The following is an 18,704-nucleotide window of genomic DNA, read 5'->3' on the forward strand; positions in this document are numbered from 1 at the left end:
CACAGCACACCAAAATATGCTGCAAGTAAGTTTCTTTATTTAGAAATCACTCATGAGGAACAGCTGACCTTTAACCTTCTTGCCCACTGTGGAGGTCTTGCTGCATAGCCCGCCTCCTCTGCAGTCTCTTGTGTAACAAAGGGTGAGGACAGGACGTGGTGCAGCAGCTCCACCTAGTGGTTAACAAGTAAATTGTCATAGAAATAAATCGTAAACAACTTCAGGTGTCTTTTTGTTTGTTTTGGGCGACGGGTCATTTTATCACACATACCTCAGAAAAATCATTCTTCTCAGCTTTCCTTATGGCAGACTCTGCTATCCAGTTCCTCAGCACATATCTTGGATTAACATCTGTAAAACATTTAATCCAATCAGATGAAGATCTTCCTGTTTCTCTCACCACCGCATAACAAAGCTCTAAGAATATAAATATTTATATCCCTCGTGCTTCAATCAATGTGATGATTTAGAGGAGTTTGACTTACTTTTCATCCTGTGTTGACGATCCAAATCGCTATCGTCCTGCTGTCTGAACAGAAACAGAGGAAAGAGATTATTCACACCAACAAACATCCTTTTGGAAGGAAGTGAATTCAAAATGACCTCACGTGAACTTGCTTACCTACTGAGCCGGAGCAGATAGTTGCTAAGCCAATCAGAAAAGCGCTCATGCCGTGACAGGTCATCAAGAGCCCACATCTGATTCAGAACAAATAAAATCTTTTACATTTCCTGCTTGCCTAAAATGGAAGAAATGCACATTGCGCAAATGCAACACAGCAATGAACACAAAATGTAGTGATAAAAATAGCATAACATATCACTTCTAGCTCCACCTGTGTGAAGTTCCTGTTAAGAAACCGCTTAGCTGATATTTCGCTGAGCTCCCTGAAGGTCATGGTAAAGTCAGACTCTGTGTCCTCCATCATCTGGAAAGGCAAAGAGAAATTATAGCGAGAGGACAGAAAGTGGGACTAAACTGATTTTGAAGTGCAACTTGCTCACTCTGAGCAGGACGGTAATGAGGTAGTTATCGTCCTCATCGTCACCAAGAAGTCCCAGTTTTGCTTTAAATATCTGGTGAATCCTAAAGTGGAGACAGGAATAAACGCAGTAAATAATATGCTACTCCAGTCTTGGATTGCTGAACGTAACTGAGATGACATTTCACGTGGAGCTCACCTCATTTGGTAAATATTACCATATCCTTTTAGAATAATTCTTGCCCTGGACAAGGATAAAATCACAAACAGTTAAAAATTTGCCTTCAAATTAGGAAAGAAGTCACAATAACAAACATAAAGGTGTAATAAAGAGCTATGAATAAATATCTGAAATATTTCTGCAGAAAATGGTACGTACAAGCATAAGAAGAAGCATTGTTCACTTTAGCAGAAACAACTTTCTGTAGGTGTTTTGCACAAATGCATAAATGAATAGACTCAGCCAGGCTCTATTTTTGACCACTCCTCTAGAAACACCTTCAACTGCAACATGTCTGAGCATTTTTTCCATCTATTTTAAATTCATCTGAAAATTTTTTACAGGATTTAAACCCAATCTTTGACTAGGCGGGTCCATATTTATACTTTTTAAACCATACACTGGTAGAGTTATAGAGTTCTTGTGATCATTTTCATGATCTGATTCAACTTTCAGATCACTTTGTCTTCAACCAGAAAAATCAGGAAGCAGAATATTTCCACCACAATACTTCATCGCTGGTATAAAGTTAGATTCACAAAAAGATCCTAAAGAACTTTTCTCATCCCTCCAGATAACGTGATTCCAAAAGTTCTTATCATCGCCCGTGTGCTCACTGGAAAACTGTAGTTCTGTGTATGTATGTATGTATGTGTGTGTGTGTGTGTGTGTGTGTGTGTGCGTGTGTGTGTGTGTGTGTGTGTGTGGGTGGGTATAAGTGTGTCCTGTTTTTGGTCTGTGGTTGTGTGGGCCAGCTTCAGTAGTGTGGTGAGCTTTAGTGTTGTGTTTCTCTTTGGTATGATGACAAGAAACAAATATTTTTTTAACTTTTTTTGCACGTTTCTGTGCTTTTGTTTTTCAAACAGAGCAGAAAATGACTTCTATATTCGAGGTTGGTCACAGGCTTCTGCATGAATTAACTACTAGAAGTGTTGTTGCAGTTTGTACAAATGACTAAAAGAGGTCGAGTCCCATATATAATAACACAAACTGATGTTGTATTCTTACTGTTTCTGTTGTGTCTCTGTGAGCACGGGACTCAGAGCCACCAAGAGTTTCTCTAGATTGAAGAGGCCAACATTTGCCTGAGCTCCAATGCTGTATCTGCCTTCATCATCAGACGTGTTGGGGACAAAATCTGCAAAAACAAAAATATCTTTGTTTGACAAATGACAGCAAGAGGATTCTCCTTATTTTGGAGCAAAAGAGACATGAAACGTTGTACACACTGGGGTTATAAGACTCCATAAAGCCAAACGGTCCGTAGTCGATGGTGATAGAAAGAAGACTGAAGTTGTCTGTGTTGCACACACCTGTTGTGATAACAGCAACAGCTATCAGTGGTGTTGGTTTAAACGGATAAAATGCTCGACCACAACACTTTCTCACCGTGGGCAAAGCCAACCGACGCCCACTGTGCAATCAGATGTGCTGTTTCATTTACAACTGTGGAAAAAAACACCTGCAAAGACAAACACGCCCTCAAAAATGTATCCCCTTAAAACACAAGCAGTGCATCCAGTTCAAGCACACTTTTTTTTATTACTCACTAAATATTTTTCTGGGTCATGTGGAGTTATAAAAGGAAAATGTTCACCTATCACAAAGTTCAGCAAAATTTCGTTACAAACTTGCAGCACATGTTACACAACAGCGGGGGTGCAGAAGAAAGCCAGAGGGGACCGGGCAGTCTCACCTCAGGAGATCTATTTCTCCACTTTGAGATAAAACTTCTAATGATCCAATCCGAAACCACGACCTGGCCAGTCGCAGAACTACGGCTCCTGTGGGGGAAAAAAGAGGCAACATTGTGCTCGATTACTAAAAATTAGAGCGTGCAGACTGAAATGAAAGGCTTCAATCATGAGTAATTCACTGTACCTCTCTCTGTTTTCACATTTCCATTGTAGAACTGATCTCTCAACACCGGCTCCTCACTAACAATTAGACTAAATTAAAGGAAATAATTAGCCGATAAATATTAAACACTTAACAATCAACACAAATTCTGTATTATAATTTTTTACAAAACGCTTCTGCCTTTTTACAGTTGCCAAAAATGTTGCCTCAAATTTCTTGATGTATTGAGACATTGTTAGTTTATTAAGCTTAGTAAAGCTGTGCCGGGTTAGAAAGAATAGTCAACAAATTCCAGGTTCTTAAATCTTCCTCTTACATCCTTCCAGACACACAGCTAATGCTTTAGAAGCCTCAACAATTTAACATAACGTGGTGTTTCTGGTGAAATATCTTAATCTAACATAAACTGTATGCTGGCACAGCCTAGCACAACCAAACTCTTTGTGCTCAAGGCACAACAAAAGGCAAAGCAAGATTTCAAGGCCCACCAGGAATCACACCTGCAGAAAATAACCTTCATGTCATCTGAAATGATGTTGACAATTTGGATTATATTGCCAGATGAAGGAACTCAAACATGTCAACATAGTAGTAATTTTTCTGGATAGTTTTTTTTAATTTAGTTGGTTTTGTGGATTTTTATCCACAGAAGGAAATGGCCCGTTTTACCTTCTCACAAATGTTACCCTCCTCACTGTCAGTCAGAAGATTTGATGTACACCAATATCGTCAATTTACATTTCATTCATTGGCACACCTGGAATTAGTTCAAAGCATGTGACTGTGCCTTGCCACAACATCTGGAAACCACTGGCCTAGCAGAGTAATGCTGCCCAATAATTAACATCAGTTTCCAGCAGGGTGAAAGCTGTTCAAATTCAGATTGAGTAATTAATATTAAGGTAAAAAAAATAGAAAGAAAAAAAGGCCAAACTATGGTCTTCTATCCAACTTAGATCAACTTAGTCAAAATCATTTAAGCAAGACAGGACATTTATTTCATTTTATTTAACAGCATCATTCTCACCTGGCAGCTCTGCTGGTGGGAACACCCAGGAAATGCATTGCTTCACTGCACAGGAACTCCCTGACAGAAGACCGGATTACAGCACGGCCATCGCCTGACCTGTAGTCAGATGCAAACTTTTACAGTTGCATTACATGGCTTCACAATTTCACAGCTATGCATACTATTACTAATAACTATACACACTATTAATACTTCTTTCAGCTGCTCCTTTTAGGGGTCACCACAGTGAATCTTCTACCTCCATCTCACCCTCTCCCTAACCCTCCATCACACCACCTCCCTCCAAGTCCTCCTTCACTACATTATTGTCCCTACTTCTCACACTCACTACCTCCACACACACATGCCTTTCCTTTGCGCGCACACACACACACACACACACACACACACACACACACACACACACACACACACACACACACACACACACACACACACACACACACACACACATATATAAAGTAGATATTCAAATACCTTGAATATGGTGTTTTTCCAGATCCTTTAAGCTGCAGTTCCCAAACTTCTCCTTTTCTATGAAATTGACAAGAATAATATGTAAAGGCTTCAACTGGCAGATAATTACTTAAAACATCAAAACTTAATTTTAAAAAAAGTTCTTACCTGTTTGAATACTGACCGAGGAAATGTGCTCGACCGTCACCCAGCTGGCCTGCCCAGTATCCAAACTGTTGCAGATGGAAAAGTATATTCTTGTGTAAATGTCAGTGTCATTAGATTAAACCTCAGATTGTACACAAACTTTCTTTGCTTTTGTTAATTGACTCACTGAACAAGAAAAAACTTTGTATCTTCTGGGGGGGTGTCAAAATACAATAATATAATAATAATAAAATAATAAAATGAATAGCAAGCCATAACACTAAAACAAAAGAACAAACAAAAACATCTTTACCTGATGGCCTCCATATCTGTGAGCAAGTGGCACAGACCCCGGCAGTAGCCTGGCACCACTCACATAATGCAGGAAGTCATCTGACTGAGTCACAGACATATCTAAATCTAAGATCCCCTCAATGGCATCCTGTTAATGGCAATTTCAATATAAATGAATTTATTTTATAGTGAAACTATTTTTATAGGGCCTGTGATGCTGACAATGATATGACATCCACACCTTAGAGACTGCTGCCAACCTTAAAGGACCTTTCAGCGGGGTTGGGATGGACTTGGAAAATATGCAGTTCTTCACAGTGCGAACAAAGTTGCCATCAACCTTGTCAACTGGGAGTGCCTCTGCAGAAAGGACAGAGAGGATTGTATAACATTAGTGCCATCCTCTATATTTTTACCTGTAAGGACAAGAATCTGTTTTACCTGTTAGCTTCTTACAGGAGACTCTGAACTGGTCCAGATCGTGTATGAGGCTTGAAGCATTTAAAGTCCACTTGGACTGGACAGTGTGTGATTGGCTCTTTGCTGCTGTGTCGTCAGGATTGTGACACTTAGGATCAATACTTTGGCAGAACTCCAGGGCATACACAGGTGTGACGCTTGATGCTGCCACTAGAGCACAGAGCAGTGCTCCACAGATGCTCCACATTTCCACAGATGGAGCAGTTGCCTTAAAGCACTGGGTCTCACTGTCCCACTTCAGGAAGTTGAAAAGTTCATGCCAAACATCCCAGTTTTATCACTCATTAACATTAAAAATAATAAGATTTACTCACTTTAAATTGATTTATTTTTCAACTGGTTATCCACACCACACCTGCAGTGGCTCCACACCCCAGATTTTGTGAACCACTGCCTTAAAGGTAGCTGTGAGGGAAACAATACAGAAAAGGGTAAATTACTCTTCCCCCGGTCATCTTCATAAGTCAAACAGCTTATCTTTTACCTAAGATAGTAAAAATACTACTTAAGATCCCTAAGATACACTAACTGGCCACTTTGTTAGGTACACCTGCTCAACTGCTTGTTAATACAACTATCTAATCAGCCAGTCACATGGCAGCAACTCAATGTATTTAGGCATGTAGACATGGTTAAGATGACCTGTTAAAGTTCAAACTGAGCATCAGAATGCGGAAGAAATGTGTTTTAAGTGGCATGTTTGTTGGTGTCATATAAGCTGATTTGAATATATCAGAAACTGATGATCTGCTGGGATTTTTCCATAAACATCTCTAGGGTTAAAGAGAAAATATCCAGTGAGCAGCAATTCTCTGGGCAAAAATGAGAAAGGGAGAATGGCCAGACTGTTTCAAACTGATAGGAAGTCAACAGTAACTCAAATAAGCACTCAATACAACCAAGGTATGCAGAAGAGCATCTCTAACCAGCAACACATCAAAACTGGAAGCGGGCTACAGCAGCAAAGACCACACTGGTTTGAAAGTTTGAAAAAAATTGCCTGGTCTGATGACTCGATTTCTGCTGGAACATTCAGCTGGTAGGGTCAAAATTTGGTGTAAACAAAATGAAAGCGTGGCTCCATCCAGCCTTGCATGAACAATTCAGGCAACTGGTGGCGGTGTAATGTTGTGGTATCTACTTGACAAACCCTTGTCCATCCCTTTGTCACCACAGTGTACCCATATTCACCACCAGGATAAAGCACTGTGTCACAAAACTCTGTTTTTTTGAACAGGCCAATGACTTCACTGTACTCAAGTGACCTCCACAGTCACCAGATCTCAATCCAATAGGGCACCTTTGGGATGTGGTGGAAGGGCAGACTGACATCATGGATGTGCAGCTGACAAATCTGCAGCAACTGTGTGCCACTGTCATCTCAACATGGACCAAAGTTTCAGAGAAATGTTTCCAGCACTTTGCTGAATCTGTGCTATGAAGAAAGGTAAAAGGGGCTCCAACCTGGTAGCAGCACAGTGTATCTCATGAGTGTTTATTGTGTAAACTATCAACATTTGGATGGTATATGTCATTAAAATTTAATTATTTATCCATTAACGTGTATACATAATTTAAATGTGGAAATACTCAATGTAGAACCATTTTAAAATTTATTTAAAATAGTTTAGTTGGTTAAACAAACTGTTGGTTAATTATATAATCTGTACTTAAAATCTGCATTATTAGGCTACCAAGGAGTAAAGTCAAATATAATTTTTAAATGGAAATACACGAGTAATGTAAAAGAAGCTCAAAACTGTATTTCGGCGCAGTTAAAAAACCGCATCAGAGTAAATAAATAATCAGTTTCACATGTTTATGAATACTACACCCCTCCTTCAGTCAACTTTTAAGAGTTTATTAACTTCAATATGTAATAAATAAAATACGACCTTAAACAACACCTGAAATTTGGCTGTAAGCTTTAATGTGTAACTTTAAATAAACACTACAGGACAATTTCAAGTTTTAAGTTAGTTTATTACACATCCATCCATCCGTTCTCTTCCGCTTATCCTGTTTAGGGTCCCGGAGGGGCTGGAGCCTATCCTAGCTTAACACCCCAAATAATAACTGTAGTGAAAACGCGAGCTAGCTTAGCTATTAGCAACCCAGCAACTAGCCTCGTCCCAAGCACTTATATTAAAACATGAAAACATGTTTTACAGCTCTAGCCTGGAGGAAAACTAATTAAGTATACCTTTACATGTCAAATCGTTGCGCAATTAGCTCTCGCCTATGGCTCCTCGTCATCCTCGTTATGAGACGTCACCGGAAATTCGTTTAGTGGTTTCCGGTTTCTGTTACGACATGTAACGTCCTCCGGTACATGAGGGTGGGGAATGTCATGGCGGGACCGTGGTGGAGGCAGTACCGGAGATTGTCTGCTAGCTGCACGGCCACCAGTATATTTGAAAGCTTTTGGCACTTGAAAGGCAGGCCTTTATCTTCTTCCGCATCCTCACTGGGCCGGGCGTCCTGGAGCCCCAGGCCGGAAACCAGGGTGAGTCTACGGGTAATAAGAAGCAGGACACCCGGCATGGAGGACTTTTCAAAACCAGGAAGGTCATACACTGCCGAGTAGTAGCTGAATGGTGGTTTAGAGACTGAGCCCACTTCTGCTTTATATAACAATACTTGTACCGTGCCCGTGTAACTGTAACCGTGTAATCTATAGAGATAATTTTCTTTTAAAAAGAAGAAATGAAATTACTGGTGACCTGTTGAGGTCTGTTCAGAGCTCAAATTTTAAGACCTGCTCCTGGAACCTAAGCTGGCTTTGACTTGGCCAGCTATCTGTCTAGCTCAACCAGTTTCCTGTCAGCTTCCAAGTTGTAAAGACTGGTTTTACACCTCATTCATTCATTCATTCATTCATTCATTCAATGTGACACTTGGATTTTAAGCAGAAATTAAATCTTGTTTCTATTTTGTATTGATCCAGGCTACTATGAACTTATTCATTCTTCTTATTGTTGTTATATGCAGACTTAAGCACCCAGGGCTTAAATTCTAGGTCTATGAAGTATGAATCACATGTAGGTTTTAAATGATATAATCTCAACTAACTCCAGGGTGCTGGAACCTCTGCAACCCTGGTGTGCTGCATGTGCCTGAGCTCATCGTTATTATGTCTCTTTCACTTTCAGCCACCAACAGCTGCACAGGTAAACTTGAAAACTGTAAACGTTAAGTCTTCTCTAATTAGGTGAGTTGTGAGGTAGTCCAGATATTTTCTGACGAGTGCGCGGTTTGAGATGCTTGTGTATAAATGTTTGTGTATTTTTCTCTCCAGACAGCAGTCGTGGTTGCTGCTTCCCACACTACAGACTTGCTGTTGCAGAAAGACACACAGCGACGCAAAGCCGAAGGACCCCTTCACGTTAGCCCAAAGAGACCTTACGAGTTTGTATGATGACATCAAAAAGGTAAGTCCTCGCAGGATAGTCGTTCCAGCGCATCCTCTTTTTTTCCCTATGGTATCTTGTCACTACCCTAAAAGTCCTAACTTGGTCCTCACCGGGCTACAGCAGGCTACAGAGGCTGCTATTGCCAGCGGCTTGTGCTCAGCACAAACATTATCTTTAATACACGCACAGGTTTGTAACAAACATCAAGACTGTGCCCATCGCTTGCCCACAAAAAGCTTAGTTCGGCTGTCATTAAGTGCTTTCTCACAGGGGTTGGATCATTATGGTTCAGTCATTAATATTGCAGGGTTTTTATCCTTTAAAATGTCTTGAGTCGAGTGCTATTGGGAACTTGCACTATGTTGAAAAAGTCTAAACTGACTTGAGTTATAGCAGTTGCAAAGGACTGCTGGGCTCCAGCACACTACTTGTGTAAGAAGAAGCAGATTAACCCATGCCTGCAAGCTTTCTCATTCAACTCCACTGATTTTCTCCCTGAACCAATCTGCCCCTAATCTCTCCCTGCAACTAAGCAAAACCACACCCTGCTGTCACAATGGGGGTTTTCAGCTAGGCATAGAAAGAAGATTGAAACTAAAAGGAACTCTGTCAGAAACATGTTGATTCAAAGGGCCTTTTGCGATGGCTGTGACGGTTTAATAATGGGCGTTGATTCAGAGTCAAACGTTTTTCTGTAGACTAGTTGATCATGGCTGAAATAAAACACATATGTTTTTTTTATTATTGTGCTTCACAGGAACTATTTGTATCCAAAGTTGAGCTGAAGTCTCTGTGTGAGTACTACTTCGATGGCAAGGGCAAGGCGATCCGACCAATGATCGTAGTTTTGATGGCTCGCGCCCTTAACATCCACAGCGACAGAGCCGGGTAAACGACCCTAAACTCAGTTGTAATTCACTTTTAATTGTGCACTGTGACACACTGGTCAGAGTCCTGATGTGCCATGCCTTGTGACAAATCTTATAATTGCATCTAACTTCCTGCAATCTGCCGTCTGTTTTTGCCCACTGTAGAGATTTGCTCCCAGGGCAGCGGGCCATCGCCATGATCTCTGAAATGATTCACACTGCCAGCCTGGTGCATGATGACGTCATAGATGGATCAGATAAGCGAAGAGGAAAGAGAACGATTAATGAAGTGTGGGGTGAAAAAAAGGTGAGGGAGACAAAATCATTCGGCCTGATACGTTTTTCTGAGCCATCCATTTGTATGTCATTTGTTTCCTCTCTTCCAGGCTATCTTAGCTGGAGATTTCATCCTCTCAGCTGCCTCGATGGCCTTGGCTCGTATCGGTGACATTACAGTGGTGAAAGTTTTAGCCCAGGTCATAGAGGACCTGGTACGAGGTAAGTATTGGCATCAGTAAGCAGTATGTGGAAGCCGTAACTTGCAGGAAGAGTTTGCTCACATACAACCTCGTCATTCCAGGTGAATTCATGCAATTGGGTTCCAAAGAGAACGAGAACGAGCGATTCAAACACTACCTCGAGAAGACCTTCAAGAAGACAGCGAGTCTTATTGCAAACAGTTGTAAAGCAGTATGTACGTTCTGTCTCCACATAAATAGCAGAGATGCAGAAAAGCCTCATTTTCTGCACTTTTAATGTTTTTTGTTAACTGTCTGCTCTCTTCGATTTAAGGTTTCCATTCTGGTAAACTCCGATCCTGAAGTTCATGAAATAGCGTACCAGTATGGGAAGAATGTTGGCATTGCATTTCAGGTACCAGTTACTCCTTGAATCACATAAGTTTATTACTATTTTTAATTGCCCTCTGTTACCTTGTGGTGCCTTTCTTTATATAGATATGATTCAAATTACATAGTAGGTATATGTAAAAAGGAAGTTTGGTTTGTCCTGTAGTTAGTGGATGATGTTTTGGACTTCACATCGGGAGCCAGTCAGTTGGGGAAGCCCGCAGCAGCCGATCTGAAACTGGGTTTGGCTACTGGTCCGGTCCTGTTTGCTTGCCAGCAGGTGAGACACCCCACCCCTCCCCCATCAGAGTTACTCAGGATGTACAGACACACTGTGGGCCATGACCTATAGTCAGTTTTTACCCTTTGGCTTTTCAGTTTCCTGAGCTTCATGCAATGATCATGAGACGTTTTAGCGCTAAAGGAGACGTAGATCGAGCCTGGCAGTATGTCCTTCAGGTATGACCCATAATACACTGTAAGCAAAGTGTCTGCTTTCTGAATTAGATTGAAAGAAAAATCGGTGAAATTATCAATGAGAAATTTATCATTTGCAGACATATTCAGACTCACTCACTACTTTGTAGAAGTCCCTGTGGCAGCAGTTACACCCTCAAGTCTAATGTTGTAAATCTGTGCAAGCACAAGTCACACCTGGATTTGGGCCTCGGTCAGATTAGATGGGAAAGTGTCTGAACTACAGTCTTCAGGGTCTCTCTTCAGATGTTCTTTGGACTTTAAATCTGGGATTTGGCTGGCTTACTAGCAGACAGAGACTTATCCCAAAGCCACTCCAGTGTTGTCTTGACTGAAGATGAAACTCTGTTGCTCCTCTTAGAAAGGGATGGGTCCTAGATATTAAGAACAGTGGGGACCAGCTCTAGCTCTAAGCTAGTGCTTTGGTCAAGGACATTTTTTGAAGAAATATCTTAACCTGGTGTTACTTGCGCTTTAAGGTGAACTGTCTTTTTATTCATTCATTAATTTTTCACTGCTCTCTTAACACATGATGCTGCCACGCCCCAACATATTACCATAGGGGTGTATTAGCCAGGTTATTAGCTGTGACTGCTGGAACATTTTGCAGATTTACAAAATTCTGCAAAACTGCCATTAGAAGTATGTGTTTAGCTAAAGAGTTGAGCTTTGCTGTTTATTAATAGTAGAGCCCGACTGACTTATCATAAGACTAATATTATCACCCAATTGTTGTCCATGTCAGTTTTAAAAAGCCTACATTGCCTAATAAAAAGCCTAATAAAAACATTAATAATCTGGCTGTTCCTCCTCCTGTTTTAGAGCAATGGTGTGCAACAGACAAACTACCTGGCCCAGCGCTACTGTCAAGAAGCAATCAGACAGATCAGTAGGCTCAGGCCATCCCCAGAGAGAGATGCCCTCATCAGGCTCACAGAGATGGTACTCACCAGGGACAAATGATCCTCCTCTGCTGGGCTTCTCGTCAGGCAGCTACTCGGGGGGCGAAAAGCAATTCACCCGCCACCCTTATGTCCTTAGACCAGCAGGGTTGGACAGAAATGGTGAGAGAAGCGATGGGAGTTTGGTTTGGATAGACTTCTGTTGCTGGTTTGAGTGCCAACTCTGCATTAATGTGACAGCCAGCTGGTTTGACAGAACAAAACAGCAGGTCTCTGAACTGAATCACGGCTCTATTAACCACTGTCAAAACGTACATCATGGTGAATCAGTGACTTGAAATTTGATATTAAGGATGCACCCATTTTGGGGCCCTTCCCAATGTTTAAAATATCACTTTGACAGATGTGTGATGCTAATTATAAATATTTATTTCTAACAAGAATCTTCATAAAAATTAGTTTTAAAGTTCATCAGCTCCTCCTTACTCAAGCTGAACATTTATCCAGGGCAAAATTGATGTGACAAAACAAATATCACCATATTTGTTGAAAGCACAAAAATCAGTCCGTTATCAGTGCATCTTACAACATGTAAATGCATCTGATATTTATAGAAAATTGTGTTTCCGTTCCTTACTGGCATCACAAATGACATGGCACTGAAAACTGCAACTAAACCCTTGACTGCTTATAGTACTGTAACTGCAACTACCTGCCATGGCTCAGACTAGCCAACTGTGAGTGGACAGTTTGTTGCACGCTGGTGCTGAGCTGCGGTGGGGTTGCAAAATTTGTGTAATTCCAAATGAGATGAAAGTGCATCATTGTCGGTGTGTTTGGAGCCGTCCTCACCTCAAAAGCCAATCAGTCATGTGTCTTTTTTTTTTTTTCACTTTGTGAAATGTTATAAGGTTACTTCTGTAATGCAAAGTGTCCTGTAACAACCAAGGCCTTAACATCTACAATGACTGTGTGCTCAATAAACCAACTGCTTAATTTTTTATTTATTTATTTTTTTTAATTGTATTTAAGCCAAACCTTTTCTTCCTTCTCAAAAATCATGACACGTGCATGTTGTACATAGATTTGTTTATTATAAAAGACTGTACATTAATTTCTCAATCAACATGTTATATACACAAATGAAGGGCAGAGAGATTTATGATGAAATTGAGCTGGAAATAAAAGAAATTGGGTCAAACATCAAGGCATTAGCTGCAGTATCCTGAAATGATGAATGGCGACCACAGCAGGTAGTGTCAGCACTGCAGTTGGAGGTCGTGTTAGATGACAGAACCAGCACGAAAAAGTACAAGATGATTCTTAGACCTGAGAGACACCCAATATCGACTGGCTGATTACACTGGACTTGCCGTATTATGTACACCCGTGCAGCCCAGAGGATTACGTGTTCCTAGCATTCAGCACGGCCCTTGAACCCAGAGGAGGCCGTTGGTGCGTCGAGAAGACTGAGGAGCTATTAGCTGCTTATTGGTCTACGTTATTACATCTGAATTGTCGCGTGGCAGTGTCGGGAAGGACGATTCCGGTCTCGGGTGACAAATTGCAGGAAGTGTTAGCAAGGCGTCGGGCCTCCAGAACTCTGGAAATGTACTGGAGAGAGAAATTCTTCCAGAAGATAGTCTCCTCATTTTGACGTTTTCATGATGGCGGTGAGATCTGGTGACTTCAAAGGCCAGAGACTCACATAAATTCCATACTAAAATGATTACGTGACCCTTTGTACCCCAGGATGGGAGTATTACCATCCCAGAAATGGTAGAAATGCTTCATCACTGAATAAAACAACTCTCTCAGACTGTGAGACAAGGACAAACTTAGTCTTTTGCTATAGAGAAAAGTGCTGCTGCTTTTGTCCTGAATTATTTTGATAAAATTCAACTTTGATCCTGTAAAACCAACACAGGGGTTCAGAAGTGAGCCACAGGAGAAGATTTGATGACCTGACCAATCCCTCTCGCTGTAGGGGGTCACAAGTTCAAGATTTTCCTTTAATTTGTCACCCGTTTGCACAGGAATTACAGTCCATTATTGCCAGTTATCGAAGCATCCTCCATATTTTCTGCATTTAACATTTACAGTGATGTGACGCAATCTTAAAATTTTTCACAACGAGCCCAGATGGATGGAATGTGTTCTCTGGCTTCAAACTCTTAATTAATGCAACTTCAATTTGATTAAGAAAACAAAAATGGAGGGAGATGCAGTGGAAGAGCCTGCCATTTACGTCAGAGTTTAAAAATAAATCAGTGATTTTAACAGTGTAAATAAAAACAAAGGTGAATACATTTAAAACATAATGAAAGCATAATGGCAATAAACGTATAACATTATATCGAAAAATTTGCATGCTTTGATGCCAAGACTTATTTTCCAAAGTAATTTTTTTCCCCCTCTGAATCACGATTTACAGGATTTAAATTTGAATTATCAACCGGCCGTCTGCATTTACAGAGTTGAGGAGGAGGGCTTCACCAATGAAAAACATATGATCGACATTCGCTGAATTTACATTACAGAAACCCCAAGTGGCTGCAGCTCACATTATTTACAACCGACGGTACATCAACACTTCAACTGAAGGTGCTTACGTGACATTTTTTTTTTTTTTTTTTTGTTCCATCAAACCTAAAAACTCTTGTTCACAAAGTTTTGTTCAGGCAAGCTCTCACCATACATCCTTCAACTGTGTGAGCGTGTGCAGTCCGATTCGTCAAAAAAAGGTCAAATGTTCCCCACCTCTCCATAACACCAAAATAAACTAAATAGATATAACTTTCATTTTATTTGCAATCAGTAAGGGAAAGAACATTCTGTCATATCAAAAAAAAAAAAGGGGTTATGCATCTCAGGAGTCAGATTTCTGCTGTCAGTCTCTCTGTGGATCATGATATGACCGAATAAATAGACTACTTTTACTGAAAGGTCCCTTCAGTCAGCGTAGTGCATGATGGACTCCACGTAGTTGCCGGGGAAGAGGCCGGTGACGCCGTTGCACAGGCCTTCGAACCAGCCGTCGTCATTCTTCTTGATGACGTAAATGATCGCACCCTCCATGAAAGACAGCTCGTCATCTTTGTCCTTGGAGTAGTCATAGATGGCCACCACTGCGAACAGGAAGCGAGGTGTGAGCTCAGATTCGGCACCTAATGGATGGGTTTGCCCACAAATGATTAGAAACCTTAAGCAAACCTTTCTCGATGTAGTTCTTGGGAGCCCACTGGGGGTCTCCATCAGCGTAGGGGTCGTTGTAGTGCACGACGGCGGCGTCTTCCTCCTCGTAATCCACTGGAGGAGGTGGCGGAGGCGGAGGAGAGTCATCAAACATGGGCATGTCATCCGGAGGGGGAGGGGGAGGTGGAGTTGGAGTATCTGCAACTATTGAACAGACATCAAAAGTGAGACTACTTGAGGTTATTATTTTTTTGGGTTGGAGTCATAAGATGGCCCTGGTGATAGAGGAGGACGGCGGCAGAATCATGCATAATAAATAATATCAAGGCATGCAAAGTGTGTGTAATATTCAAGCAGGCTACAAGGCTTCTCAAGGATGACATGCTGCATGTGTAGTTTGTGCTCTTGTGGCTTTGAAAGTCCATTCAGGCATGCATATTTATGTTCACTTTTTCCTGTATATCATTTATGAATACTTAGACAACGAGAAATGATTTTGTTTTCTGGTTCCCATTCTGTCAAAAAGGAGGAGGTGGTACCCCCAAGTGCCAGGTTCTGCTTGAGGAAGCCAGACGAGGGGCAGCCAATCAAAAAAAAAAAAAAGTGGACTTTTGAGTTAAATGTCAGCTAAAATGGCTTTCATTCACCTCAGTGTGACCCTGTAGTGCTACAAGTACATTTTAGTGCCTAGCAAGAGATTAATGCAGCAACTGTGTATTATACCGCTACTATATTCAGTTTAGATTCATAGCTGTAGAAATAAACAAGTTAAGTTGCCTACTAGCTACATAAATAATGAGTGGAGTCCAGTGAGACACATTCTTTGTTGCAAGAGGACGATATTAATTGTTCTCAACAGACAGGATGAACGCACAGTGCATGCTCGGTGTTCTGGAAGTTGGAACAATTGGCACAGATAAAGAGGAAAGTGCTGCGTGTCTTAGCCTTTTCACTTACTGCTCTCCTGCATCCTGGCCACAAAGCCAGTCAGAGGTATCTGTGGAGTCAGCTGGGGCATGGGGGGAGGAGGAGGAGCGACAGACACTGAAAGCCAGTGGAGAACAGGCAGGAAGGCCGACAGAGTGAGCATCAGAGAAAGAGAAAAAGACAAAGCCCATCAGTTACCAGGAAGACAGTTCAGAGTGCAACCCAACCCCCCCAAGCAAACAGTCAACACAAACTCACTGCAAGAACTGCACATATCTAATATAAGCAGAGCTAAGCACCATAGTGGCAGACTGAATGCTTAAATAAATGATCGGCTAACGTGCTTTTTGATTTCTATTTAAGAGACTACTTCCAATTATAGTCGCTTCAGTGTCACTACAGAAAGGTTCAGTGACGTCTGTGACTGATGGGATTCACGTGGTATCAGGGGATCACCGGAGCAAGAGGATAAAAACCAGATTATTTTTGATTTCTGTCGGTCAGGCTGTTTCCAGTAAATGAAAACTGGGGTGACTTCTAACAGCCACAAGGGGGCAGTGTTAAACTTAGCTGTCTCTCTCAAAGCTGCTGAACTCCCTTTGGACCTGTTGTAGTAGTGTCTAGAGTACTTGGGATTCTGATGCTATAATTTTCCTCAGATCACGTGATTAATTGTGGGTTAAAATGCTGTGAATAAGTAGTAGCAAGAGAACAGTGTTTCAGTGAATGCACTTTTAGGCTTTAACAGATGACAAAGCTACATGGAATCTGCAGCTGTGCACGGAAAACCACAGGCAAGGTGTAAATTCTCTCTGAATGCAGTGTTTGGAATGTGAACGGGCACATCTGGAGGTCATCTGGATCTGTAAATGGGATCCATACAGCGTGACCACCTTTCCCAGCAAGTTCAAAAGCCACCTATCTCTTCCTGCTAGCTCAAGCTGTAAGCCTACCCTTTAAAAATCAATGATGCTTGCGCCTTGTCTTTATTTTCTTGACCCCCACCTAATTCATTTACATGAAAATATCCCTTAATGATATAGACATAATTGAGGTGAGGCTAACAACAGGTATAAATCTAACTACAAGAGTACAACACACAGCCAGGTAAACTTTGTCTAAGTTTTTACATGATGCCAAAGACTGACTCCGCATTGTTGGCAAACATCGATCGCCTGCATTGCATCTGCGTGAGAATCCAAGGACGAGGCACTCTGCATCAATACTAAAGACGTCCCACAGTTAGATAAAAAGCCTTAACCTGCACTTTCAGATTCAAAGGAAAAGTCAATAGTTCTGACAAGAACATGAGCCTGACCTTCAGAAAACAGTGATTCACTTGCAAATATCAAAGTATTGGTCTGTGGCTACAAAGGTTAGCTCGCTTTGGCTGCACGATTGGGAAGAATGTGAGGTTTTGTGCTTCAGTGATATCATTTACTTCCTGCTGTAGGTGTAGGCACGGCGATGGGAATGCCAATTCCACTACTGCCGTGCTTCAGTGATATCAGGATCTATAAAGCAGTTGGGAGCTGGAGACAGAGGGACCTTACTTGAGTTCTGGCCATAGCCAGGAGTGCCTCCATTAATATGAGGCTGCTGCTGCTGCTGCTGCTGCTGCTGTAGCTGCTGTTGCTGCTGCTGCTGCAAGGAGAACTGTGAAGTGACCGACGGCGCCCGCCGGTAGGTGCCCGTGGCCGAAACCATAGAGACAGAGGAGTTGGAAGGGTTGTGCCGTGAAATCTGCCGCGAGATGGTTCCAAACTGCGACACTGGAGCGGGACCCAGACCAGGTCCAGGGGCCACAGCTAAAAACACCCAAAGACAGGGAGGAAAGCCAAGCAGGGCAGCAAAAGAGGGAAGAAGGTTAGAGGAGATGAAAAAGAGGGGGGGGGGGGGGGGGGGGGGGGGCAACCAAAACATGAATCATCAACACCATGTGAGATAACATAAGCTGTTAAATACTGATTAAAGCCCCACAAACTTATAAACTTAAAAAACAAATTCAAATTGGAGGAAGTACGTAAGCAGGGGAAGCAACAGAGATTGTAAAGTGATTATACAGGAACTGATGTAATTCATGAGGAGTCCTAAGAAGTAATCTTAAATGTAGCTTTCTTAGAAAAGAAGGAAAAGAAGGATCAAATGAGGAATAAGAGGGTGGCAGCAGAATAGATGAATCCTTCGGCTTTTGGCTGAAGTGACTGCAGGTAGCATTTAGGATTACGCGCATCACTGCACTCGTCAAAGAATAACTGAAGCATCTCTATGAAAAACAGCTTTGAATCCACTGAAATATTTGAAGATTGAAGCAATGTGCGTGTTTGCATGAGTGACAAAAATAGAGAGGGCGAGGAGGGGTTAAAGCCCCCCCCCCTTTGTTCTGCTCGAGCATTTCCTGTTCACATTTTCAGATAATATACGTCCTCTCAGGAGACCGCGTTCTCAGATAGAAATGGGTGGAACCGGAGGAAGTAAAGATTCAGAGGAACACAACTACAAATGAACTTCTCCATAGCGGCACCAGCAGAATAATTAAAGCTGGAAGAGAGAGAGAGGAGCAGAAATGTTCTGTGTTTTGTGATCATCTCGGTCACAAATTT

General features: G+C 41.7%; 3 protein-coding genes across 10 annotated transcripts in view; 1 reads left to right on the forward strand and 2 right to left on the reverse strand.

Annotated features, from left to right (window-relative positions):
- Positions 1–30: 30 nt before the first annotated feature.
- LOC115799434 (protein adenylyltransferase SelO-like) lies at positions 31–7,853 on the reverse strand. The gene is made up of 20 exons (XM_030756603.1): positions 7,674–7,853; positions 5,432–5,875; positions 5,232–5,350; positions 5,010–5,138; positions 4,718–4,782; positions 4,571–4,627; positions 4,091–4,189; positions 3,085–3,152; positions 2,900–2,987; positions 2,754–2,823; positions 2,593–2,665; positions 2,433–2,516; positions 2,212–2,341; positions 1,183–1,227; positions 1,006–1,087; positions 837–929; positions 623–699; positions 486–529; positions 272–351; positions 31–173 (listed from the first exon to the last, which is right to left on the reverse strand). The coding sequence occupies exons 2-20, from the start codon at positions 5,655–5,657 to the stop codon at positions 51–53; spliced, it is 1,752 nt and encodes a 583-aa protein (XP_030612463.1). The 5' UTR covers positions 5,658–5,875; positions 7,674–7,853; the 3' UTR covers positions 31–50.
- On the forward strand, positions 7,766–12,986 carry pdss1 (prenyl (decaprenyl) diphosphate synthase, subunit 1). Its single transcript, XM_030756602.1, has 11 exons — positions 7,766–7,976; positions 8,623–8,681; positions 8,769–8,901; positions 9,641–9,771; positions 9,918–10,059; positions 10,139–10,250; positions 10,333–10,442; positions 10,545–10,625; positions 10,767–10,880; positions 10,979–11,059; positions 11,900–12,986. The coding sequence occupies exons 1-11, from the start codon at positions 7,803–7,805 to the stop codon at positions 12,038–12,040; spliced, it is 1,278 nt and encodes a 425-aa protein (XP_030612462.1). The 5' UTR covers positions 7,766–7,802; the 3' UTR covers positions 12,041–12,986.
- A 65-nt stretch (positions 12,987–13,051) lies between these two features.
- The window catches only part of abi1a (abl-interactor 1a), a 51,062-nt gene continuing 45,409 nt past the window's right edge, over positions 13,052–18,704 (reverse strand). For 4 of the 8 annotated variants that reach the window (XM_030756595.1, XM_030756597.1, XM_030756594.1 and 1 more), the window contains 4 exons: positions 17,655–17,909; positions 16,132–16,218; positions 15,193–15,378; positions 13,052–15,107 (listed from right to left, as the gene is read on the reverse strand). In XM_030756595.1, coding sequence (XP_030612455.1) covers positions 14,932–15,107; positions 15,193–15,378; positions 16,132–16,218; positions 17,655–17,909 — 704 coding nt within the window. In that variant the 3' untranslated portion in view covers positions 13,052–14,931. The remainder of the gene's footprint in view (positions 15,108–15,192; positions 15,379–16,131; positions 16,219–17,654; positions 17,910–18,704) is intronic. The other 4 variants (XM_030756599.1, XM_030756596.1, XM_030756600.1 and 1 more) reach the window with 2 other exon arrangements.

Source organism: Archocentrus centrarchus, chromosome 20 (genome assembly GCF_007364275.1).
Source record: "Archocentrus centrarchus isolate MPI-CPG fArcCen1 chromosome 20, fArcCen1, whole genome shotgun sequence".
In the NCBI taxonomy this organism is placed as follows: Eukaryota; Metazoa; Chordata; class Actinopteri; order Cichliformes; family Cichlidae; genus Archocentrus; species Archocentrus centrarchus.

Bases quoted from the DNA above. Each gene is read 5' to 3' on its own strand.
- LOC115799434 (XM_030756603.1), bottom strand. From the start codon at position 5,657: ATGTGGAGCATCTGTGGAGCACTGCTCTGTGCTCTAGTGGCAGCATCA. The intron at 4,783-5,009 runs GTAAAGATGTTT...CATCTGCAACAG, and splicing joins ACAGATATGGAGGCCATCAG to TTTGGATACTGGGCAGGCCA. The intron at 530-622 runs GTAAGCAAGTTC...GTTTCTGTTCAG, and splicing joins TATCTGCTCCGGCTCAGTAG to ACAGCAGGACGATAGCGATT.
- pdss1 (XM_030756602.1), top strand. From the start codon at position 7,803: ATGAGGGTGGGGAATGTCATGGCGGGACCGTGGTGGAGGCAGTACCGG. The intron at 8,682-8,768 runs GTGAGTTGTGAG...TTTTCTCTCCAG, and splicing joins GTTAAGTCTTCTCTAATTAG to ACAGCAGTCGTGGTTGCTGC. The intron at 10,060-10,138 runs GTGAGGGAGACA...CCTCTCTTCCAG, and splicing joins AAGTGTGGGGTGAAAAAAAG to GCTATCTTAGCTGGAGATTT.